Below are 26,582 nucleotides of genomic sequence, written 5' to 3'. Positions count from 1 at the left end.
TCGTGATTTTTGATGTTTGAATATTTTCAGCTGTTGGACATTTGATTTCTCACATTTAGTCATCGGTAAAGACGGTTGTGATAATGGAGTCGGTGGAGAAGGAGTGCGGAGCGCTCGGTGGATTATTCCAGGCGATCGTCAACGACATGAAGGTACCAAACAGACCGATATTGTGGTAGACAGGTTTTTCCGATCTTATTGCATGGGTGATCAGACGCATTTTACTGCCTTTGTTTCCTCTCCGAAACCTCCCCCACTGGGGTCGTGCTATAGGATATATTGTGATGTTATGTTTCCTTTTGTGTTATTTTGCCGACAGAGCATGCATGTTTAACCGGACGCAGTTGCTCCAGTCTAATAACAGGGAATGAAACATTTTATATTGGTCTATCCTTGTATATAATGTATCAATTGTGCTGGGAAAATTCACATTTATTATATTTGTAAAATGGAAGCACATAAGGATTTATAAGAGTAGCCTGTGTAGGTATATAGTGTGTAGGCTTAAATCTCGTATTTTTATTGATTGGCCCATATGTTATTGCACAGAGAATAAAAGACCACATCATTTATCATCAATGAAAAGAAAACATTCAAAGGTGACTACTCATGATTTTAGACCATTTCTCTTAGGAATAAAGCCAGGGTTTCCAGTTGACCCTCAAATGGTCAGTGTTACAATCAGTGTTATTGAAGATGCCTGATGCTGTCCAGATTCAACTTGATGGATGTGTGGAGTCTCCCTATAACCTAATCAGACCAACATGACTAACAACCTTTATATCGCCTCAACAGCTGGGACAGCACCAGACCAAGCATGTTGCTTCATCACATTAACCCTTACAGCAGTGAACCCATTGTTATGTATGTGTGTGTGTGCGCATGGACATATGTCTACATAATATGTCCACATAAAAACAAAAAGACATGTTTCATTGTATTAAAAAAACATGGAAGTTCCTTTCTTGAAGCAAAATGAGCGGTCATTATGACACTGTTATGACACTTTATTGTCATTCTTACACTCTTACAACACCACTTTGTTACTGTATGTGCTGAACATGAGGCGAATAGAGAGAAGGTATTGGTGGATCAGTTTGCCTCCTCGTTCAGTGAAGCACCTCTTTGACATCATGTGTCAGATGGTATGGCCAGAGACAGAGCCCACCAAAAGAGAATGCCATAAAGAGCAGTATGATGTCTCCCTTTATATTTAGATGTTAGGGTGAGGGGGGTTGGGGGGTCAAGGAAGACAATGTGCATACAAGTTGAGACAGGATGATCTCTGAGTTCTACAACAGATGGAAATTGGCAAGATGCTACTTAGTAGAGTTGGAGGACAGTTCTGTCATGGCTAGGATGACTCTGTTATATAGGTCTTGAAGGATCTGGATACCCGACTAAAGCTAAGGAACAGGGGATGAGAGACTACACTGGAAAGAGGGGCCTTTTCTCAATTGTTAGAAACATGATTCCTTGCTCTCCTCCGTCCTCCACTCACTTCCTACTCAAAACGCAATGGGGGAGAGGATGTAGTTTTCCTCCCCATAGATATTCTCCTCCAGTGCTTTTTGAGAAGGAAGCGTGTAGAGGAGGGAGGCGAGGACTCGAGGAATCGATTCTCTAACCATTGAGAAAGGGCCAGGGAGTCTCCTTATACACTTAGGATCAATGCAAAGCTTTCGTTCGCAAGACCTTCATCAGAGCATTCGATGTAGTCTATAATGATATCCATCATAAGCTGACATCAGGACCCGACTCCTTACCCAACAGATGTTTTATTGATCATCTCCTCACAGTGGCTAACCGGGCATGGCCACTCGATAACCTCTCTATTTATGGCCCTCGTTTGTCAAGCACTGTAAGAGAAGCTCAATGTAATCAGGCCCCAAATATCGGCAATGTCATACATTTCTCTGTTGTTGTCGTCATGTCTATGAGAGCATGTCTGTGGGCTCTGAGCCTAAGAGTTACTGTGTAGCCTATCGATAATCAGCTCGAATGAATGGGTCCAGAAACCCCTATAGTCAGCAGCACAGAGCTCATGTCTACTGTTGGAGACGTCTGACCTCATCCCAGCCCTGGCCAGTCAACCCAGTGTAACGTGGGAGAGAATTAGCAGCACCACTGTGTCTCCGTGAACAGACCCTGCTGCGTGAACGCTGTCGGTGCTACCGCCCCTAGGTTATTGTTCAGGTGGGGCCCAAAAGCTCCCAAAGCAACATCCAGGCCTTCCTGTGCCAACATTCTCAATAGAAACCAATAGAACCCAACATCTAGGCGGCGTGGGTAGGGGGGGCACCGCCCTGCCTATACTGTACTATGGTAAGGGAAAGCACTTCTGCAGCCTGTTGAGAGCTGACATCTTGACACTAGCCAGCACCTGGGGAGGATATATAACAACTCACTACCTTCAGTTGAATTAATGAAGTGCTGAGGATCTGCCAGGATTTGAGGAGCTGTGTGTGTGTGTGTGTGTGTGTGTGTGTGTGTGTGTGTGTGTGTTAACTCCCTCCTCCCTTAGAGCTGTGATTGTAGGGAGCGGCATGTAGCCTATCTCTGCTCAGAGTAGCCTATCTATCTGCTGTGTGTAGCCTATCTTTGCTGTGTGTAGCCTAACTCTCTGCTGTCTGTAGCAGCCTATCCGAGTTCTCCCCCCTCCTCCTTCAGCTGTCTTGGCTCGGTGTCCTCCTGCCCTTGGGAGACGCAGGGTAGAAAAGCTAATTAGCCACCTGTTGCAGTCTAGTGAAGACAGGGAGAAGGGAGGTTTAGGGAAAATTTGGCAGTGATAGTTTTGATGATTTTTTTCATAGCAAGACCACTTATAAGCATGAGAGAGATGAGGTGAAAGCGTTTGACTGATTTATCATACCAGATTGGCAGATTAATTGAATTTGTCCTCTGTGTCTCTTTCCTCTTCGGTAGGACATAGTGATTGCACATACAGAGCAAGGTTGTGTCCTTCCTCTCCTCTCTCTAGGTCTGCTGTTCTCCCTCACTAATAGGCTCAAGCTGGGCTCCAATCCTAAACGTGTTTCATGTTTGGGCTGCTGCTCGCGTCTGGAGGCAGCAAGCGATCATCCTCAGGGAAATCGGATCCAGCCTCGCGATTCCTTTAAGACCAGGCACGCTACCTGTCCTGTCCCCTTCCCCAATGTCACACACACACACACACACACACACACACACACACACACACACATCTCACACCTCATACACCCCACGCCTGCAGCATCATTGGTTGGATTTTTCTGAGAGCGGTGAAGCAACATGGTGTTAAAACCCCTTTTAAAGCAGCAGCTCATAGGCCTGCTGTGTATGAGCCTTACTTAGTCTGGGGGGAGAAGCTACCTTTGAGAGTTATTTACTCCGTTTAAGAACATATTTGATTTTCACCCTGAGGAACACTTTTTAATGTTGCTTCAGCATGGTTAGGTCTACTTGCTGAAATGTGTGTGTGTGTATGTGTGTGTGTGTGTGTGTGTGTGTGTGTGTGTGTATGAGAGAGAGTGTGTTGTGTTTAAGTGTGTATGTTGTGGATATATAGCTTTAAACCTAACCCATCATTCTTTTCTGTCGCAGAGTTCCTATCCAGTGTGGGAAGATTTCAGTGCCAAGGCCACAAAACTGCACTCTCAACTCAGGTAAGACTGACTGACATACAGCCTACTCCCCTTAGGCACTCTACTATAATTTAATTTGCACTACTATAATTGTCCTATCCCGAGTTTCAGCTTTGTGCTAAATTATCTGTCATTTGTGGTATTGAGTATTGACGGCATTTCCCTTCCTCTCCACACCTACAGGACCACTATTCTGGCAGCAGTGGCGTTTCTAGATGCCTTTCAGAAGGTAGCAGACATAGCTACCAACTCCAGAGGTAAGGAGAAGGAAGAAGGGAGAGGGATACAGAAATAGGGTGAAGGATGAAGGAAAGGAGACAAGGAGAGAGGAAGCCACTTTAGACTATTGATTTGCTCACACTATATGTCCTCTGCAGTATACGGAGTTTATCGTCTAAGACTGGGAGAGATGGGTGAATCTGAAGGGAGACGATGGCTCAGTATACTGAGAAGCTGAGATTATTCGTATGTAGGCCCTGATGAGGTCTGCTGAACTGCTTTGTCATTGTGTGACGGACCAGACAGATCCGCTCTAGGGGTTGTGATTAAATCAGATTTTGGTGGAGTTGATCATCGAGACCAGTATTTTGGTCAAAAACCTACACAATCGCACACATGTACACGGACATCACAGGCACACACACACACACACACACACACACACACACACACACACACACACACACACACACACACACACACACACACACACACACACACACACACACACACACACACACACACACACACTGGGGTGAGTTAGTATGTGTGGAATGAGAGCGATGCCCAAACACTGAACTGACCTGGGTCACTGGGTTTCTTAAAGGGGTATGTCAGTTATCAAGGTGTTTGTTTCATGTGTAGCCATGGGAGGCGCATCAGGGGTGAGACCTATCTCTAAAGGATATCTCTAAAAAACTGATTCTGAAGCATTCACTCTGTTATAAGCACAGTACACTGCAAGAAGATAGCCAGAACTGTTCCATTACACTACTCTCACAGAGAAATGTGTTTTTAATTTCATCTTGGAGACCTAGTGAGGCTTAATACTTCTGATTAAAGTGCAGTATCCAGAAATATAATCAGGACATGTATAGTTGATGACACTGTACGTGTAGTACTACTCTACATGTGTACAGTACAGTATGTCTGTCCAACCCTATCTATCTGTGTGATTGTGTGCAGACTAATATTATGTCATTCTATACTGTATATTTAATGTCTTACAGAAGCAACAAACAGCATGTTATTATATACACACACACACACACACACACACACACACACACACACACACACACACACACACACACACTTATTGACAGCTGGTGCTCTGCCACCTGACCTTACATCCCATGCCGACGTTGTCTGAAGCAGCCTGAAGCCAAGAATAACTGAGGTATACTGTACACACAACCAGTCCATGAACATTCCCACTTCTGAGTCTAACTGTGGGCCATCCTACATGTATGTTCTGTAGACCATACCGCAGTAGTTCTTTAGTGGTTCTTTAGTAGTTCTTTTGAGATGCAGCACCGAACAGCCAAATATGTCTAAATGATGAGTATGCATCATTGGTATGGTCTCAGATGTTGTGAGACTGGCCAGGGTACAGAGGGGCTGGACACTGGCCACACCTGGCAACCTGTTTCACCAGTGTGCCAAGGCAACACTTAAAATGAGTGAGAGCAGGAGGGAAGAGGAGGAAGAGATGGAAGAAAAAGGGAGGGAAGGGAGAGAGAGAGAGAGAGAGAGAGAGAGAGAGAGAGAGAGAGAGCGACAGAGAGAGAGAGAGACAGCGACAGAGAGAAGCAGGGAGGAAAAAGAGGAGAATTGTTTTTTTTCAAATCAGAGATGATGGCTGATGGGGACCTAAAACCACTCAAAGTAAGTGTGTCATGCCCCTGTCACTCGAACGCCCACTCGCGCTCCCATTTCTTGTCCAGTGACGTTCGCTTTAGGATTAAAGTCCTCATCAGCACATCACATCCAGGGCAACATACGTACAAGTGACGCAGAAAAAACCATTATCAAGGAAGTTCTAAAAAAAAACAGATTAAAGAGTTCTGTGGAACATGGGAGACAGACAGCATTCCCAGGCGGTGAACCTGTAAACGCTGATGCTGATGCTTGTTTCAGTGGTAGAAGAAGCAGAGAAACTGAATGTTCTGTTCCGGATCGTTAGCGATTGTCAGGCAACCAATTCCATTCCGTTTGTCCTCTGGGAGCCCTCCGGTCCTCAGTGGACTCCAAACCGCAGCAATTAATTTGGCAGAAGGAATGTCGATATTTATTAGAGCCGACTGGTGCTGGAGCGAGATGACCTTTGAACTCTCGCCGCAGGCTGGATAGAAGTGGTTTGGCTTGTTTCACTGCTTCCCTGGTGGTGCTGGGTGTTCTCTACAAGTGCACAGAGAGACCAAAAGGTTCTAATGAGGAGAATAGAGGAGGAGTGGGATTTAATGGACTGTGGTTAAGAGAGAGAGAGAGAGAGAGAGAGAGAGACAGAGAGAGAGAAATCAAGATATTGAGAGAGAGTCTGTATCTGTCTGTCTCTGTGTGTGTGTGTGTGTGTGTGTGTGTGTGTGTGTGTGTGTGTGTGTGTGTGTCTGTGTGTGTGTGTGTGTGTGTGTGCATGCGTGTCAGTGTCTCTGTGTGTGTCCATGTAGTGGTTATTACACCACAGGGGTCTGGTCTCTAGTATGTAGTGTTGGCCCATCATCTGTCCTGATTCCACTGCACATCAGGGACAGGCCACAGCTGCTGGCACAGCTGGATATTTCATCACGTTCTTCTCCTCTAATCTACCCATGACACACTCACCCCATCACCCCATTAACTCACCACCCATCTCACACACTCTCTCCTTACACTCATCCGCCCTGTCATCCCTCCCTACTCTGGGGCGAATCAAACATCCACCTGTCCTCCCTCCCGTGAGAGGTAGAAGGAGTTCATAGAGAGTAAAGAAAGTATCTCTCTGGCAATGGAAACTGGATATTGCATTGTCATCATCATAACAAGAACTGTCTATTTATATTCTCATGATCACCATGTCAGGGAAGTGATCCTTCTATCTGTTTCTCTCACATTTTTCTTCTCTCTCCCTCGTTCTCTCTCTCTTTCTCTCTCTCTCTGCCCCCTCTCTCCCCCCTCTATATCTCTGTGTCCACATTTCTGTTCTCTTTCCCTCATTCTCTCTCTCTTTCTCTCTCTCTGCCCTCTCTCTCCTCTCCCCCCCTCTCTCTCCCCCTCTCTCTCTCTCTTTCTCTCTCTCTCTATATATATATATTCCCATGAACACCATGTCAGTGAAGTGATCCCTCTATCTGTTTCTCTCTTTCTCTCTTTCTCTCTCTCTCTCTCTCTGTTCAAATATCTGTTCTCTCTCCCTCTTTCTCTCTCTCTCTCCTCTCCCTCCCCCCCCCCCTCTCTCTCCCTCTCCCCTCCCCCCTCTCTCAATGTTCTGAAGGTCTTTGTGGAGGTTCAAGTCTGGGCTCCCGGCCTTGTGGCATGGTGTGCATTTAGACTTTATGGCCATGGCATCAGCGTCTGTGTGTTTTACGAAGCAGATGGAAGAGGTCACATGCCAAGCGCTTTGGCATGTGTCTGACAGGGGTGTGTAAAGCTGTTCTCCCAATGTTGATGGGTCTATGTTCTTTAAGTCACCACGTCTGTGTGGACTGAGCTGAACATCTGCGTTTAATATGGCCCTCCCAAACCACAGAGTCTATTGGATGAGTACATTCAAAAGCTTCTCCATTATAAAGGCAAATGAGACATGTTTCCTCACTCTTTGAGCCCTTTTTCCTCAGTTGAAAACCTACAATAGTTAAACCTCAGTTCCTCATGTTTGAGGTCCTACAGTGTGTGTGTTCAGTAAAGAGGTTAAGTCAGTGAGTGGCGCGTGTTCGGGAGGCCCTTTACCAGTGGTGTTGGCTAGGCTAGGCCTCTATGTTCAGGGCTGAGAGTGAGAGTTAGTCCCATACACTAATATGTTGATGGGTATAGAATTCTCTCCCTGGATGTGCTTTGGTGAATGCGGATAAGTAAAGCACACAGGCTTTTGGAGTGGGTAAATTAGCTCTATATTTGGATGAGGGTGAGTTAGAGTGGGGTTGAGGTAATGTGAATAAGAGTGTAGTATGTGCCCCATATTTTGGTAGGATAAATGGGGATCTATATTTGTGTGAGGGAGTGTAAGTTAGTGAGTGGGCAAGGGTGAATGAGTGTGGGGGAGGTAGTGAGTGAGGGTGGGGGTGGGGGGGGGGGGTAGCAGGGGAGGGTGAATGAGTGAGGGTGGGGGAGGGTGAGTGAGCGTTGGGGTGGGTGAGGGTGAATGAGTGTGGGGTTGGGGGAAGTAGCTGAGGAGGTTGAATGAGTGAGGGTGGAGGAAGTAGTGAGTGAGGGTGAGTGAGTGTAGGGGTGGGTGAGGGGGAGGGTGAATGAGTGAGGGTAGGGGAGGTAGTGGGTGAGGGTGAATGAGTGAGGGTAGGGGAGGTAGTGGGTGAGGGTGAATGAGAGTGGGGGAGGTAGTGGGATTTCCACAGCTCTCTGTATCCAGGCAGAGGCGTGTGTTTAATCCTCTTAGCCTCACTCTAACACACAGACCGCGTTTCCTCAGATCAGCAGTTCTCAGCTCACATTCACACAGAAGTCCTGCTCGTCACTGTGTGAGGAGTGTACAGATACTGTATGTGCTGATTCTGAGCACACTCACTCTGGTACTTTTTTCAGAACTGTTTGTGCTCGATCTAGCACACACATACTGTATACAGCACCCTCACAGTTCTCAGTGTTCTAGTGGATCAGTGTCTCTCTCTCTCTCTCTCTCTCTCTCTCTCTCTCTCTCTCTCTCTCTCTCTCTCACACACACACACACACACACACACACACACACACACACACACACACACACACACACACACACACACACGCACACATCACACTCACATGGTCCTGTGCTGTATTAGATCAGTGTGTCAGTGAGGCAGTAATCTACTTGGGTGCTGTGCTTCTCTACTGTTGGCAGATGGCATGAATATCCCTGGCCGCCATCTGGACAGCCTGGCATGAGTGAGATGCAGCCATGGCACCACACAGGCAGAATATTACTGTCAGCTCCACAATCACAGCAGTGAAGCTATTTACGTATATGAACACATTAAATAATGAGAGTGTGCCCATGTGACTGGCAGTGTCTTGACATGGGCCTGTCTTATCTGAAGTACAGTAGAATGTATTGTATATGGGGGTTATAGTTAAAGATTATAAGGTAGATGGTGCAACAGATAGTGTTTTTATGGATTTAGAAAATGAAGCAGGATTATGTGTATTGCATACATGGTCGTGCAGGGTATTTGGTGATGAACTCATGGTTGCACAATGCTCTTTTAACCACGGCATGACTTTACCACTGATTGTTTGGTGTTGTATTGTGTGTTCTTAAGTCTTGAATGACCTCCAGCTTTAAGGTCACCTTAACCATCTGTCTGCTTTCCTGACTGCCTGCCTGTCTGCCTGCCTGTCTGTCTGTCTGTCTGCCTACCTGTCTGCCTCCCTGCCTCCCTGTCAGTCAGAGCTGTGGCCTCTGAAAGCTTTCTCTGGGTTTCATAACCATTCACCTCAGGGACCGATGTGGTCGCCCTGCAAATTAATGTTTCCAATACTTATTATTACTGTAGGCGGTGAGCGGGCGAGTGAGCGAGAGGAACGTAGGAAAAGAGAATAAAAAGAAGAAGGAGAGAAAAACAAGTCTCTTGGCTGTGTGTAAGGTACACTCTGCAGGCAAATACCAAACTAAGAAGACAAACACGAGACTGGAGTAGAACACTGTGTTCAGCCTATGTTCTGAACACGGTGGAGGGTGGAGGGGACCAAGGATGGGAGGAGGGGGAAAACAGAGGGAGGAGTGGGGGACTGAGATAAAGGAATGTAATGCAAGGGCTATGAATGCAGGGAGTGACCGAATACAGACATGGATGGTGTCATGGGAAGAAGTCGATTGAGAGGAAGTGAAGAGAGCTTGGCTCATCTCCCTATAGAGTAGAAATGTGCCGTAAAATAAAACACAGGTTAGAGGAGGCAGGGGTTAGAGGTGGAGCACAGACAGTTAGAGAACCTGTGGCTCTAGAATGAAGAATGGTTCAACGACAGTAGGACGCTGTCTCACAGGACAGACATCTCATCTGTTCCTCATTAGACAGAAAATATGTGTGTGTCTGTGTGTGTGTGTGTGTGTGTGTGTGCGCATGCGTGTGTCTGGCTGTCTACTCTAAACCTACTGTTATTGTTAGTGGTGGTAGTGTGTACTGTTGGGATCATGTTGAGTGGCTGTGTTCCCTACAGCATCCATCCTTTAGGTCAAAATGGCCCTGTCAGCGCTATGGCAACCCTCCCAGACACAGAGAGAGAAAAGCCCTCGCAAGTAGCCTGCTCCATAACAATAACAACTGTCTGGGGAATATAACTCTCCTCTCTCTCTCTCTCTCTCTCTCTCTCTCTCTCTCTCTCTCTCTCTCTCTCCATCTCTCTCTTTCTTGTAAAGTTGTGTTTTTCTCCCTAATGAAAAGCACATCTGGAGAGGGACAGGGGTTCTGGGGTATATTTTTAGCAACAGTCCTGTCCTTCGGCAGGAAGTTCCTTCAGCAGTAAATATCTACCTCTTCCTCCTCCTCCTTTTCTAAATTATATCCTGTCTACCCTAATGTACTCCAGAACGTGTTTACTGCTAGTCCACTATGACTCACAAAGACAATTCCTCTGATGGGTGAAGTGACTCACTGTATTGTCTGTGTCTGTAACAGATCCCTAGGTGATTCGCCCAGTCTCTCATTGTCTCTTCAGTGTTGTACTCTAGATGGTGTTAAAGGGACACCTCACCATTTTAAAGTGGCTGGAAGACATGTTATTCTGGTGAGTCTCATACTGTAGCCCTTACTTACTCAGAGGCTGTCACTATGCCAGCCAGGAGACATCAAACAGTTTAAAAACACACACACACACACACACACACACACACACACACACACACACACAGAGAGGATACCCTGGCAGACACAGCTGGTTGTCCAGCACTTCCGCTGTCCCTTCACTCGTAACCCTCAGTCATCCCCGCCCAGTGAGTAACCTCTTTCATCCTCTTCTCCCCATCCCCCTCTTATTTCATCTATCATTGGCCTCTGCTGTGTTCTTGCCAGTGCATTTTCTGAAGCTATTAAAAGGGGTGAGAGAGGGTTAAGTGTTGCTCAATGGTGAAAGTGCCAACGTGAGCAATAACTGTTATATTTAGGGTTGAGAGACTTCCTTATAACTTAAACAGCTGCACAACAGTTCTACATCAAGGGATTGATATTCTTGGAATTTTGTAACACTGAGGATGTTCTGGACCTCCCTCTCTGAACAGCCTACATAAACATATTGACACAGGAAGTACATAGCGCACTCAAGAACCAGTTCTGATTCCAATGAAAACTAAAACAGTTCAGATTCCAATGGAACCTTAAATAGTTCTGATTCTAATGGAACCTAAGACACTTCTGATTCCAATGGAATTTTTAACAGTTATGATTCCAACTTCGTAGTCTCAGAGTACAGGGCAATTGTCGAGGGATGGTCTGCTCCCATGTTTAACACATCAGTGAGGCTGAAGCCTCTGGCAGTATGACTGCAGCTCCTGGCTGGCGGGGGATGTGTGTGTGAGGGGTGGGGTGGGGGGGGAGAGCCCCCTATTAAAGTACTGCTCCTCCCCAGAGGCTCAGTGTGGATAATCAGAACCAGATAATATGGAACCAGTCTCATCAGACTGAGCCGGTCCTATAGTGCTGCTCACCATTACCATACCAACACTGTTCTAAATGAGGGAGACCTGGTTGTATAGGTTTATGTGCCTCTAAAATATCACAATGTGCCCATGCTTTCACACACTGAGATATTGATTTGTGCCACATTGTGTGTGTGTGTGTGTGTGTGTGTGTGTGTGTGTGTGTGTGTGTTTAAGGGGGCTTTCCCTGAACTCCCTGTGCCCCTGGGTGTCCAGTTCTGGTGAATGGCTTTCCCAGCCCCAGCCTCAGCTCCAGGCTGCAGTCAGGTGCTGGATCCCTCCCAGGCAGCGAGTGGAGCGTTCAGGGCGTTTAGACCGCCTGTTCCGTCCATGGCTGTGTTAGTGGAAGTGGAGCACGACCTGGCCTGGCCTGCCCTGTGGTGTGTCCGGTCAGGGCCAGAAGCCAGGACTCCTGTCCTAGATGTAGGAAGAAGACCCCTCCAGGATGTAGCTGTCAGCTGATCCATCCTGGGAAGGGAGGGGAAGGGGAAGGGGAAACTGGCAGGTGTAGTAGGAGAGAGAGAGAAAGAGAAAGAGAGGATGGGGTGGGGTGGGGGATAGCAGGGAGGCTGGCTTGCCTGACAGTGACATTGGGAAGGTCTGTTATAGAGATAAAAGGCCCACAACCCCCCCTCTCCGTCCCTCCCCCTCTGCCTCCCTCATCCTGCCAACTCACCCTCTCAGAGCTGATCTGCAGCTGTGGAGGCCTCCTGTAACGTTGTGAAGACTGAGTCAGGGAAACACATAACATAACGTGTGTGTGTGAGAGTGTGCATGCATGCGTGCGTTTGTGTAGTGTTTGTGTGCATCCATGTCCATTCAAGAGCATCATCATTGTATGAGCACATTTGTGCGTCCGTGCGTTTACCCCATTGTGTCTATGTCCTCTATACAGCTAGGGTTAAAGAATTGATCATGAGTTGTTTAGAGAACAGAGAGAGAGAGAGATAGTGGGAGGGACTACTTATTGTGTTAGTGAAGTCCATTATACTGTACTCATGTTTGCAAATCACAGAGAGAGAGAGAGAGAGAGAGAGAGAGAGAGAGAGAGAGAGAGAGAGAGAGAGAGAGAGAGAAGGAGAGAGAGAGAGAGAGAGAGAGAGAAGGAGAGAGAGAGAGAGAGGGAGAGAGAGAGAGAGAGAGAGAGAGAGAGAGAGAGAGGGATAGGTTGCATTTGTGTGTATGGCCTGTTATACAAACACCTTCTGTCATGAGAGAACACTTTGCTCAGTAGACATAGAAGGAGAGAGGAGGGAGGGCGGTTGGTGGGGTCCACATGTTCTCTGTGTCACTTCCTTCCTGTGTAGAGCCCCAGTATGTGGGATTCAACTAGTTGACCTCTCACCTTCAACTCCCCCTCCCCTTTTCAGTCACCTGGAAAAGCAATGCAGCCCTATGACAGCATCCTCCACCCCCCCACTCCACCCCCCCTCCCCCCACCACCACCCACCGCCTCCCCCAAAGCCATTCTGCATCTGTCAGGACAATACTGATGCCTCTGTGAGATGTAGTCCAGGTACTGCACTTGAATGCTTTTGAACTAATCCTCTGGGGGCATTGAAGTCAATACTCCGGGGAATACCATGTAGTGAAAGGTTCTCAAGTCTAACACAGTGATGTGATGTAGCATGAACTCGATTCGGTGACCCATGCTCTCTGGAATAGATCACTTGTCAGTAAACAGACATCCACAGCGTTCCTCAGACAGTGCTTTTCAACCCAGTTAGATTGGCAGTGTGCTACTCTTCCCCTGTCTGTGGAGTTACTGTGCAGGGCTGGTAGACTCAGTCTTCTGTGAGTAGGGCAGGTTAGAGCTGGTCTCTCCCAGTTCCCCTGGATGAATGGTGTTTAGGAATCACAGAGCGAACAGGAAAGGCAGAGCAGGCGGGGAAGAATGGAGGGATATCCCCTTACAGGGTTCCCTCCTTTTTCCTTCAGGATAGAGTGGGTGAGAATTTAGGAAGGGGGTGGTGGGGTATCTAAATCACACCACCTGTCTGCCCTCACACACACACACGCACACACACACACACACACACACACACACACACACACACACACACACACACACACACACACACACACACACATACACACAAAACAGAGAAACACAAAACAAAGAAACACCTCATCCCTGTATGGTCTGTCTGGTTGTTGAGGTGTGTGTGCGTGTGTGTGTTTGTGTGTGTGAGGGCAGACAGGTGGTGTGATTTACAGATTTACATACTGCCCCACCCCCTTCCTAAATTCTCAGTGTGTGTGTGTGTGTGTGTGTGTGTGTGTGTGTGTGTGTTGTGTGTGTGTGTGTGTGTGTGTGTGTGTGTGTGTGTGTGTGTTGTGTGTGTGTGTATGTGTGTGTGTGTGGTGAGACCCTTTACCAGATTAGCTCTCTGTGTCCCAGATTACTACAGGATCAATCCTGTCAGATATTACAGGACTGTGAGAACCAGGGGTCAGATGTAGTCTAGGGGGGGAGCGGGGCAGCCTGGGCTTTAGGGCTTAAGACCCCATTTTAATTACACTTGACTTGACCAGAGAGGAAAAGTACAGTAAGAACTCAGCCAAGCTGTTATTCACTGTGTAAAAGCTAAATCACTGAATGCAATTCAATCTGTTGCTGTGAAAACCAGTGTAGAGTAAGGTCATGTGTTGATGAAGGGGTATAGATGCAATGTAATAGATATAGAGTTACATTTCCCTTCAAGACCCTTGGTGTGAATAACAAGTGAACTGAGCGTTCTGGCCTGGGCTCCCTTTTATAGTCTACAATGTCGCCCCCTAGTGGATCTGTCATACAACTCAGACTCTCTCTCTCTCTCCAGGTGCCACCAGGGACATCGGCTCGGCTTTGACGAGGATGTGCATGCGACACCGCAGCATCGAAACGAAACTACGCCACTTCACCAAGTAAGTGGTTCACCTCAACACTGCCTGATTCTTCTCCGTACTTCCCTGTGCACCGTGCTCTTATATAGGTTATTCTTCTCCTAACTCTCCCTCTCTCCCTTCCTCTTCTCTGCAGTGCTCTTATGGAAGGCCTAGTCACTCCCCTACAGGACAGGATAGAAGAGTGGAAGAAGACTACTAACCAGCTGGACAAAGACCATGCCAAAGGTGAGGGACAGCACACACACATCGTTGACCAATGTTCAACACTACGGCATATCTCACTGAAACCTCTGGTCGCTATGACGCAGGTAGCGAACATGTCTGTGTCATAGAAGCACCGTGATTGTAACTCTGCCCTCTCTGCTCCTCAGAATACAAGCGGTCTCGCCAGGAGATCAAAAGGAAATCCTCCGACACTGTGAAGCTCCAGAAGAAGGCCAGGAAAGGTAAGATGACAAGAAAGGTTTTTACGCACATCCGAGTAGTAGTTACAGGAGCAGGACAAAAAAAAAGGATAACGGTGCTGGTGGTGCTGGTGGATGGATCTACAAGAGAAAAAGACAAGCTATAATTGCTTTGCCGCTAACATTGGATAGAGATGGAGGATGTGACAGATGGTGCCATCTAGTGGCCAGAATGATAAATGCACTGTCATGGGTTTCCACTGGTGATCAGTGAGTTGTTTAGAGAACATCATTTGCTGCAAGCATTCAAAAGGTCTTTCATTGATTTGCCATGGTTGCGTGGACTTATATCTTATCTTCCTCCTCTGAATTCAAACAGCTCCTATTCCAGCTATTTGTATGCTTACCTGTGATGCAGTTTATGTGATAACTCTAACATTGGGATCTTTGTTTATGCTTTCCACCCCTCCCCTTCTCCTCTCACCCCTGCTACTCCTTCCTCTCTGGCCTATTTCCTCGCTTTAGAGCTTCTAGGTATGTGTGCTGTGCTCTCTCTCTCTCTCTCTCTCTCTCTCTCATGTTGAATAGCTCAGATGTGTGTTCTGCATCATTTTGTCTGTATCCCATCATCTAATCCAGAGTTTTGTGTTTGTGTGAAAGACTGTTCATCATGAATAACTCTTCATCCCATTCACCTGATCTGCCTATTGATCTAACTGTGACGTCATGTTTCACCAGGCTGTCTCTTGCATGGCACCTGACTACAGTATGTGTTGTGTCTGCACCCAAATTCAAATTCAAACTACAGAGCCGAGCCGAGCCAAGCTGAGCTGTACTGGGCTGGTCTGATTAGTGCTGGAAAGGACAGTGTGAAAGTAAAATATATGTGCCGGCACAGTATGGTTCGGGTCGGCCCTATAGTGTAGCCCCGTACTGCACTTAACTATGTTCGTTTGAGGACATTCATGTCATGAGTTTGTTGAGCATCTCAATCTGGACATCCTGTTTACTTCCATTGTTATTTAGCAACATCCTGGCAGATCTAGTGGTCTCTCCTCATCCTCGTTTACACATTGTGTCATTGATGGTTGTTTATCTGTGTTTGGCCTATGGACCAAACTTACCACAATGTTCAACCTCCGTTCTCTCCTCTCTCCTCCTCTCTCTCCTCTCTCCTCCTCTCTCCTCCTCTCTCCTTTGCTGGCTTTTTTTTCTCTCCTCTCCTCACCTCACTTCATCCTCATCCTTATCTTACTCCCTCTTTCCCTTCCCTTCCTATCTTCTTGCCTCCTACCCCCTCTTGCCCACTCCTCCCACCTTGACCCCCCATCCCTCCCCAGGCAGAGGTAACTTGCGCCCCCAGCTGGACAATGCCATGCAGGACGTTAGTGACATGTACCTGATGATGGAGGAGACAGAGAGGCAGGCGGTGCGCCGAGCCCTCTTGGAGGAGAGGGGGCGCTACTGCGCCTTTATCAACCTACTGCAGCCTGTGGTGGTGAGAGAGAAGGAATAATGGGATACACAGGAAGGCTTAACACAGGCTCCTTTCCATTCCGAAATAAATGTTTACTTCAGTGCATTCCCCTCCCTGTTTTGCCTGGATGTAAGATGGCGGCGCACATCAGGGCGATTCCATTCCGTTGTAAGCATGGGAAGGGGGAATTCTGTCCCCTCACCAAGTCAACAAAAAACATCCCTTCGGAATGAAGGGTATCCCACAATTCATTGCAATTCATTCAACACGCCCGAACAGTGGTTAGTGGTCGCTGTTTCATACCTGTCTTTTAACGTACCCAAACAGGTATGACCCAGAAATCACCAACGGCAGTTTGGGCTATCCCTCGGGTTCACTCGCAGAGATGTCATCAAAACGTCACTGAAGGGCTCTCTCGTTAGGAGGAAGTAAGGGAAGGGGGTGTAGAAATTTGGAATGGAAAGGACCCATGGATAGGGGAAAAACTAAGGGGGCACATCTGACCAGCAAACCAATGTTACATTTCCAGATTGGTTAAAATGTGCTTAAGGTTAACGTTAGGGTCAGTTTTAGGTTTTGAACTAGTCTGGCTGTCAGTGGGATGCTGGTCAAGAAGGTCCTTTAAGACACACCTACGTAGATAGTACATTAAAGGGGCAATCTGGAATTCAAACAACAACAACGGTCGCCCTGCCACGTTTTTTCGTAAACAGCTGCGGATGGGTCTGGAGAAATGTTCCTGTTTTGAAGCTATACAGTGTTGAATATTACATTGTTTACAAACAATGGAGTAAACAAGCTTATATTTTGGATTCTGATGGGGTAAGACAGTTAAACTAAGCTCATGAGGCATTCATAAGTTCAATAATTAATAGGCTATATATCTTAAAAGCCCATTGGGATGTTCATACAGTCACAGTATTTCAGTTTGTTTTATATAAGATATGTTGGCCTTGGTTTGTGTCATTGTTTATGCTGTTTCCTCTCAACTGTGGTGTTGTGTGTGCATTGAATAATTCTGTATTATTATTGTTGCTCCTCAGAATGGAGAGATCGCCATGCTGGGAGAGGTCACACACCTGCAGGCCATTGTTGACGACCTCACTGTGTTAACTGAAGATCCTCACAAACTTCCCCCGGCCAGCGAGCAGGTAGCCTCATATATTATTTAATATTTAAACAACAACAATAACAACAATAACAGCAACAACCTCCATAACACTGTTTCAGTCTGCAATCACACAAGCTACCTGCAGGATACAAACAACAATATAGCTACTGTGGAGATGTGTATGTTGCATTTTGGTAACTGTGTGCTGTACTGTGTTCTCCTTCCCTCAGGTGATCAGGGACCTGAAGGGCTCAGACTACAGCTGGTCATACCAGACTCCACCCTCCTCCCCCAGCAGTGCTGGGTCCAGGAAGAGCAGCATGTGCAGGTACTACTACACTATCAGAGATAGAGTAGTCTCCTTCCCAGACCTTCCCCCAAATGCGCGAAAGGTCTGGTGGACCAACGTGTCAAACTTGGCCTTCATTAAGCCAATAGAAAGCACATCAAAAATGGATTGTGCATAGCCAGTGGCTTTACGCATCGATCATCTCCCGCAGCACTTCCCCCCTAGTGCTTGCACAACACACGCTTCTGATTTGGAGCTACACTTTGCAGCCGTGTGATTTGCTGAAATCAAATAATAACAAATACTTTACAGTAAATTCACTCCCACTAAGGCCAGGTTTGAGTCGTTGTTATTCCAGGCTTATATGCACTGTGTGCAATAGCCTGGGGACAAGGTTGGAGCAGGAGAGAAAAAGATGAGAGGAAGGTGAGAAAGTGAGGGTTGAGGAGAGAGGAAGGGAGAGGCAGAGAGGGTGATATAACAGGGATGAAAGGGGGGAGAGGACAAGCATGAAAAGATTGTTTCAAACATTGCAGGGATATTGCAAGCGTATTTTGACTGCTTTCTGTGTATTCACTGCTCCGTCTCTTCTCCCTCCATCCCTCCCGCCAGCATTCTCCAGATGCCTTCTGGAGGTGCCCACCGTCTCAGCAGTGTCTCCTCCCACGACTCTGGGTTCATCTCCCAGGATGCCAATGCCCACTCCAAGCCCCCCTCGCCCATGCCCTCAGACATCACCAGCCAGGTAAGCCTACCGTCTCTGCTGTGGGTCAGACACATGGAGATTCACTTGTTTTGTTACTGATACTGCAATTCAGCCTGCATTTGATACTGATGATAAATTATTCTGGCCTCTGCCCGGTGGGGTTTACTTTGTAACTATAGCACACATTAAGGCTACAAACTGATGCAACATCCCATGCCAATAGAGCAATCTAAAGTGCAAGTTTCTCATCGTGTTTGTAGTTTCTTGAAATAACTCTCATCCCTCTCTATTCCTCACTCCACTCTTTTTTCCTCTCTATATCTCTCTCACTTTCCTACAGAAGTCAACCAGCTCTGCCTCCTCAGAGGCATCAGAGACCTGCCAATCTGTTAGTGAGTGCAACTCTCCCACAGCGGTTAGTACTACCCACACACACACACACACACACACACACACACACACACACACACACACACACACACACACACACAGACACACACGCACGCACACACACACACACACACACACACACACACACAGACACACACGCTGTCTCTACAACCATTTTCTCTCAGTGGGCCTCAGGGAGCTTCCTATGGTTGATGAACACCCTGACTCAGACTTGTCTGTCCATTCCGCAGTTTGGCTCATGCTCATCCTTCGGTACCTTCCGCCCTGCTCTCTCTCACACTGGCTCCATCAGGCCTCTCTCTGTCATACTTCCTGCGTCCCCCACATTTAACCACTCCCCTGGATCCAACACCCCCTCTCCCACATCAAAGGTTCCTACTAGCTGGAAGGTTTGTTTTCATTTGCACTTTTCTTTTTGGTTTGTCTCTTTTTTTTATTCTTGTTTTAATTTATCCTTTGCTTCTAAACTCTCCTGCGTGACTCACAATGTGTTTATTAACCTTATCATCTCCATCTATTCTGTTGTGCTTCAAACTCAGTTCAAATCTCTCAGGGACAAGATTTGCCAAACTGAGCTGGCTTTGATTAACTCATAGAAATGACATTGTCAAAGCATTTAACCTGTTCATGAGCCTGGATGAACTGCTGGATGGTAGACAAGTCCACACCCTAGATGCATTGTTTGGTACATCTTTTACATTGTCTCCATAAATATGCCGACCACTACAGGATTGGGCCAAAGCCAGTTCCTATGAGCCGTCATTGGCCACCACTCTGCAGCGGCGGAGAGAGTCTCTTGATAGGATGAGGGAACAGGAAGTCCCATCCAGTCCTCAGGGGTATGCTGGGGTGCATCCGGACGACCCCCACAGGGCCAGGATTGCAGCCAAGGTAATGAGCACTCCTGTGAATATAAAAAAAAAAATCAGTACTTTACCCCCCTTTATCAAATTGCAAAATGTGGGTGTTAAAGTATGCCACTACCACATAGTAATGGGAGTCTGTGTGTGTGTCTCTGTGTGTGTGTGTGTGTGTGTGTGTGTGTGTGTGTGTGTGTGTGTGTGTCTGTATCTGTGTCTGTGTGTGTGTGTATGTGTGTGTGTGTATGTGTGTGTGTGTGTGTGTGTGTGTGTGTCTGTGTCTCTGTGTGTGTCAGCATGGAGAGCCATTATCCCCAGCAGCCAGTACCCTGGCCATGGTTCTGACCCGTGGGCTCAGTATGGAGCAGCAGCAGAAGAGCAGCAGAGACTCTCTCCAGTACTCCAGTGGTTACAGCACCCAGACCAACACACCCTCCTGCTCAGAGGACACCATCCCCTCGCAGGGTAACACACAGTCTGAGAGACAGTATATTGACTCAAAGTATATAAATTCAACCAAAGCACCCATATCATCATCCTTCGAACACACACACATTATTCCCTCATTAGCTAACATTGAGCCAGTCACTTTTACTCACTTTTACTATGGTATGGCACATAATCTCACAGCCAATTTGACACATCTCTCCTCATCTCTAGGGTCTGACTATGAGTGCTACTCTCTGAATGGGGACGCTGACAATGATGGGCAGGCAGACTTTGACAAATCATCCACCATCCCACGCCACAGCAACATCGCCCAGAACTACCGGCGCATGATCCAAACCAAGAGGCCGGCCAGCACTGCGGGTCTGCCCGCTGGAGTGAGCCCTCCGAGGGGCACGCATGGTCCGGGTGGAGCAGGTAGTGGAGCTATTACCTCTGGGACAGCCACCATCCGCCGGACTCCTTCCTCCAAGGCTGGGGTGAGACGCACCCCATCCAATGCTGGCCCCATCCCCATCCGCCCTCCCATCGTACCCGTAAAGACACCCACAGTGCCAGACTCTCCAGGCTACCCCAGCCCCAACCAAGGCTACACCAGCCCCGGCCAAGGCTACCCCAGCCCCACCCAAGGTTACCCTAGCCCCAGCCAAGGTTACCCCAGCCCCAGTCAAGTTTACCCCAGCCCCAGCCAAGGCTATCCCAGCCCCACCCAAGCTTACCCCAGCCCCACCCAAGGTTACCCCAGCCCCAAACAAGGTTACCCCAGCCCCACCCAGCGCACAGGTAGTGAGGAGTTCCTGTATGGGGATGACCCCTCTGCCAGTGCACTGGAGTACATGAGGGCCTCTCCCAAGCGCCTGAGCCTGCCTGACACAGCTTGGGGGTCCGGAGGAGGTCTGGACAGGAGTGTGTATGCCCAGCTACCCCCCGACATGGGCCACAGTGCAGAGGAGGACCCTCAGCTGGCTGCCAACCGGCACAGCCTGGTGCAGCAGATCGGAGAGCTGGCCGCCAATGCCCAGGCCCTGGGTGAGGGCCAGTTCCCCTTCCCCTCTCTGCCCGGGGACCCAGCCAGGATCAACTGTTTGCAGCAGCAGCACCCTGCCCCCGTTGCCCAGGAGGGCGTGGACATGCTGGTGTCCATACGGAGGGGAGTGAGGCTCCGCAAGGCGGCTGCCTCCAATGACAGATCGGCCCCCAGGCTGCGGTAGTAACCGCTGGGAGAAGGAACTCAACAGTGGTGCCCTTACTAACAAGCTCTCAAACTCTGTAGTGAAATAAACACAGGTGTCGGACTGTGTTCGAACCCATGCTCCGTCACACACATACATCTTGACAACATGTGAAGACTGTATGAAAATGAAAGGGAAAATGAGTGTTAATGTGTAAAGAAGTAAATGATTGACCATGGACAATGTCATGTATGTATTGCGTACAAACACTTATTTTTGTTGTTGTATTCTTCCTTTTGTCTGTGTGTGTGGGCTTTGTGGCTGTGATGATCATCTGTTCCCTCTGTCTCCTGCTTCAGCTCAGACTCTCCCTCTTATGCTCAGTGATCAGGAGGTCACTCATGTAGGGGTTGAATGCTCTGTGTCTAATTAGTCTGTGTTTATCTACACAGCCTCCTGTCTGTTGAAAGTGATGGGGTCAACTGCTCTGTGAGCCTGTCTGTATGTTGTGTATTATTGTGTATTATTATAATCATTTGTATCATACGCTGAACACCACAACTGTGTAAGTCACCTCTGAGAAATGTAAGTCTTGTAAAATAGGAGCAATATGGCAGTGTTTTTATTGCTGTAATGTACTATCAATATATTCTGCAATTAAACTGACTTTTTATTGTACGTCTAATTTATTTGTAGTTATCTTTATGACTGCAATATGTTACCAGAGGGGGGTGCTAGAGTCCTTCCAACTAAGTTGGTGGTGGAAAGTACAACAATCCGTACAGTTTTTCTTACACCACTCCATTAAACTAGAGGACACAACTGATGCTCGATAAATTCAACAGTTCTTTGGCGAGTATGTAAGTCGGGGGTCATTCTTGAGGCCGGTAAGGCCGGTGTATTTAAATAAGGGTCGAAGCAAGTCAAGCTGAACTTTTGGTACAATCGCAGTATGCTGCAGTTGCCTACTGTACAGGGTCACAGGCAACTACTGGAGGCTGCAGGAGCCCTCTGATTCTGAGGACCAGAGCCTCTTCAATAAAATGTATCCTAGTAAATGCAAATGCATATTCTATTTAATTGAGATCGAAGTTCTAAGCATGCACCTCAAAATATATCACATTTTCATATGGCTAGAAAATTCTCCCTAAAATGATCTGATAAAGGAACTTTACAGTCACCCACATCATTTACTATCCTCCTAAAGTTAAACATATCAGTATTTAGACATTTTTTGGCAATTACCTGCATTGTCCATTAAGAATGGACAATCCCTGTGCAATGAAAGCCTAATGCTTTCGGCTTGGTAAAAAAAATAATGAGGGAATTATTCCATTCAGTTGGAAGGTTCACTCCCTTTTCAAACTATTTTATAATCTGAAGAGAACATCATTAGTATCTTATTTCCACATCTTACTTTTTATTAAGCTGAGAAAGACATTAAGCTGACCTGATTTTCGTTTTCTTTCCTTTCCATTTTAATGGCTGAATCTCCCAAGCCTTTTGATAGTGGGGGAATTCATTTAGCGCGTTAATAGGTAGGCATGATTCTTAACAGCAGGAACAAAGTCGGCTCTAAATCAATGATCCTTTGTGAGTGTAATCACTTAGCTTAGGCTGAGGTTCTTCTAATCAGAAGACAGACACTAGAGCGATCCCCAGAGCTTAAATAAATTGGGCGCTGAGGTGGTAGACCTACTGTGGCTTTGTTAGTACCACACTACCGGTATTAGGTATGTAAAAGTTATATTGTTTATCATTTTCAATGTAGTGGCAAAAAAAAGTGGTGGGGATTGCCCTTTTAAGGCCTTATTTGCAAGATTCGACTAGTAGGAAATTTGAGTGGGAGGAAGTTTAAAAAGATGGGTTTTGAGGGAATGTTTGAAGGGGAGTTTGTTGAATTGTATTTTGGGAGAGTGTTCCAAAGGATGGGGGCTGCAGTAGAGAAGGCCCGGTCCCCCCAGGTTCTGTGCTTAGTCCTGGTGATGGGGACAAGGAGGTTGGCATCAGCTGATTGTAGGCTGCAGGTGTTGATGGAGGAGGTTAGAGAGGTAAGAGGGTGCCATGTTGTTGAGGGCCTTGTAGGTGCTGAGGAGAATCTTGAACTGGATTCTGAATCTGACAGGGAACCTTTGGAGGTTTTGGAGGCGCCAAAGAGAAAACTGTTGCAGTAATCCAGTCTGGATGTTAGAAATGCATGGCTGAGAGTCTCTGCCTCATTGAAGGACAGTGGATGGGACTCTTGTTATTTAGGGATTGGGTGTTGAACAGTGCAAACTTCAGATGTGATTGCGTTCTGATGGGTTAAGACTTGGCCAAGGATCTCAGACAGGCAGGATGCACATGTTGATTGGTATGATGCTGCTGAGAGGAAGCAGCAGTGACAGGACACAGTCTGGGTACGCCCAGGGTGTCTCACCTCAGCATGGAGAGGGATGGCATATCTGGAGGATTCAGACTTTATGGCTTGGCGGTGTCCCGCTCTGATTCCTCTTGTACGTTTTCTCCACCATAGTAATCAGAATCAGAATCAGAATTCTTTTATTTGGCCAAGTATATTTGCACATACAGGAAATTGACTTGGTGAGGTTGGTGCATGGGACATAAAAAAACAATAGCAAATATTGAGAAAAAAATTACAAAATAGCAAAATATTAACAAAATAGCAATAACAAATTTACAAAATAGAACAATAAAACAATACATTCCCATAAGCCCAGGGTCTTGAGGACAGCCTTAGATTTCACTGCAATAGTTGTTTGCATTTTTTTGAAAGCCATAAAGAAATGTTGAGGAGTAAGATAGCTGTGTGTCCAGGAGTAGTAATCCAACTGGGTGTCCTGGTGTTGTAATCCAAGTAATCCCTGAAGTTGACAATTTCAGGTACATTTTTAGTAGATTCATGTAGCCAATACAATTAACTATGAAAACCAACAGTTGATGAAACATTTTAATTAAAAATCACAAAATTAAGTGAGACTTAAACAACCAGGAAGCCATTATGGCACCCTGGCAACCACGGAATCAAATATACATGCTACTACATTGTGATACTGTATATGACCCCTGTAGTTATCGACAAAAGTAAACAGTAAACCTGTTTGTTTCATAATTAATCGTATCTTCTCACATCAGGTCATTGTTATACAGTACCACTGGAGAGGTAGACCTACAGTAGGTAGTGCCTCTAAGGTCTTACAGCACAAGTCTAATTATCAGTAGTTAATACTATACATTTATTCAGCTCCTATACTGCTAATTGCCCTATGGGCTTTTGCTTAGAAATGTTTCATAAATTCCACATGCACGGAAATACTATGACATTACCTTATGCATAGCTATAGTGGCGTTCTTTATGCCCATTCCTCCATTATCACAGTGCTTTTACCCTGAGGAGGGTTTGGGACAGGGCATTTCTTAATGTGCACTGCTGAATAACAATATAGGAGCGGATGCTTAGTCATCTATTTTAATTGTTCTGTCATTCATTCATCTGTCCGTTCAGGTCAATTATTTCATTAAATTTGCTGCACTCATTTCAAGGTAGTAACACCGTGAATACTATGCAATTAACTCAACACCTGGCATCCGTCTCTTTCTCTTGGAAACAGACAGAGCACAGACGTAGGTACCCGTTTCTGTAAGCGCTGAAAACTCCCCAACTGCAACCTTTGCACAGTCCTTTAAGAGAAGCTAAAGCTATAGCCTTCTACTTGAGTGAAGGGAATGGATTTGGTCAATTATTCATTATGTAAACATGAGGCTAGCTAACGTTGGCTGGGTGTGTTTATTTTTCCTGGTGCCCTGGGGCTCTGTTATCTCATTGAAGAGAGGGATGATGAAAGATTTTTCAAAGAGTTTTTATTCATCACTGCTTTGTTGTTTTTTAGTAGAGTGTCTTAAACCTGTTGGCTTTTCTTCCCTGCAGACAGGATCTCTGCCACCCTTATGCAAACTAGCCCTCTCTCTTGGGTGTGACTGTGCCCGCTTGCTCTTGCCATCTCTTGCGCTGGCAATCACAGTTCATTCCTGATGTAATGAGGTTTCTCATCTGCACTAAAATCCTGTTGTATGATCTAAATTAGGATTCTATTTGTAATGACTTTTTAATGACTTAAAAAATCCTTAAATCCTTATGTAATTCATACATGATACAATTTCTAGCTCATGCTGCTAATGGGGTTCATACAAAAACAATGTGAATGAGGCATTCTAGTCCAAATGTAACCCCAAAGTAGTATCAAATTGAATTAGGATAGAGAGAGAGAGAGAGAGAGAGAGAGAGAGAGAGAGAGAGAGAGAGAGAGACAAAGAGACTTAGGAATTAGGGTCCTTTCTTAGAACGAGAGGTCATGAGGTTCAAGAGACCTTGAACTTGCATGGAGATGGAGAGATAGACTGTTTGCTCTCTGTCTTACTTCATAGGGGATATGGAAGTGCTTCTTGATGACACAGAGGCATTCAGTTTCCACTATTCTATCATTCCTGTTATCTATTTTGTGACGCTGAACACATTTGGCAACATAAGTATGCAAAATCCATATCCATATATTTAGCTGCCTGAGTTGTCATGGATTGAGGAAGTGAACAGCCATGGAAGTGCTCTGAGGATTTGTGTATTCAGCAGTACCTCCTAGTAGATAACAGTGTCTAGTGTTCTGGTGACTGGGCACACTGGTAGGGGCCACTGTGGAGCAGCTACAGTGCTCATTTTTAACACTCTGCTGAACATGTAATACTAATGGCACAGCAGTGTATGCTGTCCTACTCTAGGATAATAGGTTTACAATATTACCTATTTTATATATTTACCTCTGAGTCCTAATTTGTCACCTGGTCCCATTCATACTCGGAATCTTTGAACACATCTCCGTCCTCACGGGGCTTTGGGTTAAGGGTGGTTGGAGATCAATAACTGAGAGACCCCAATGGTTCACGGTTGTTAGAGGTGTTGTACGTCGCAGACGCCTTGGCCGCATTGGAACGGAGTTGGTCTAATTGCCTTTTGACTGTCACATGGAGTGGGGCTTCTCCGAGGATTCCGTCCCTGTGCGCCACGCCCCCGCGCTTGGCGCTGTCCAGTACGCAAGGACTGAACGTTGTGTGCGAACAGTCTGTAACTGCAACTGTAACTGCCTGCAGCGGTGGACAGCACGCAGTGCTGAACGGAACAGCGACAAACAGGGCGACAGATCTGACAGGATGGTGGTGCAGGAGGTGAAAGTTCAACGGCGTCAGGTGAATGGATGAGATAACGGACAGATATGTGAGAGGTGTTTGGAGCTTTCAGAGGAGTTATATATTTGCTTTTGAATGATTTGCTGCCACAACTCCTGAACCACCCTGTAGTAGGCTATAACTCGTCACCACC

At 46.6% G+C, this 26,582-nt stretch overlaps 1 protein-coding gene across 1 annotated transcript; it reads left to right on the top strand.

Annotated features, from left to right (window-relative positions):
• Positions 1-83: 83 nt before the first annotated feature.
• mtss1la (MTSS I-BAR domain containing 2a) lies at positions 84-21,781 on the top strand (the record flags this gene model as incomplete). The annotated part of the gene is made up of 16 exons (XM_083666315.1): positions 84-152; positions 3,583-3,644; positions 3,807-3,880; positions 14,268-14,352; positions 14,468-14,559; positions 14,706-14,780; positions 16,079-16,236; positions 17,259-17,366; positions 17,557-17,654; positions 18,228-18,360; positions 18,662-18,736; positions 18,963-19,121; positions 19,462-19,623; positions 19,889-20,057; positions 20,253-20,629; positions 20,816-21,781. The coding sequence occupies 16 exons, from the start codon at positions 84-86 to the stop codon at positions 21,248-21,250; spliced, it is 2,331 nt and encodes a 776-aa protein (XP_083522441.1). The 3' UTR covers positions 21,251-21,781.
• Between the last annotated feature and the right edge of the window lie 4,801 nt (positions 21,782-26,582).

Source organism: Argentina silus (assembly GCF_951799395.1).
Source record: "Argentina silus genome assembly, chromosome: 3".
NCBI classification, from domain to species: Eukaryota; Metazoa; Chordata; class Actinopteri; order Argentiniformes; family Argentinidae; genus Argentina; species Argentina silus.
This window is presented reverse-complemented; position numbering and strand designations above follow the sequence as displayed.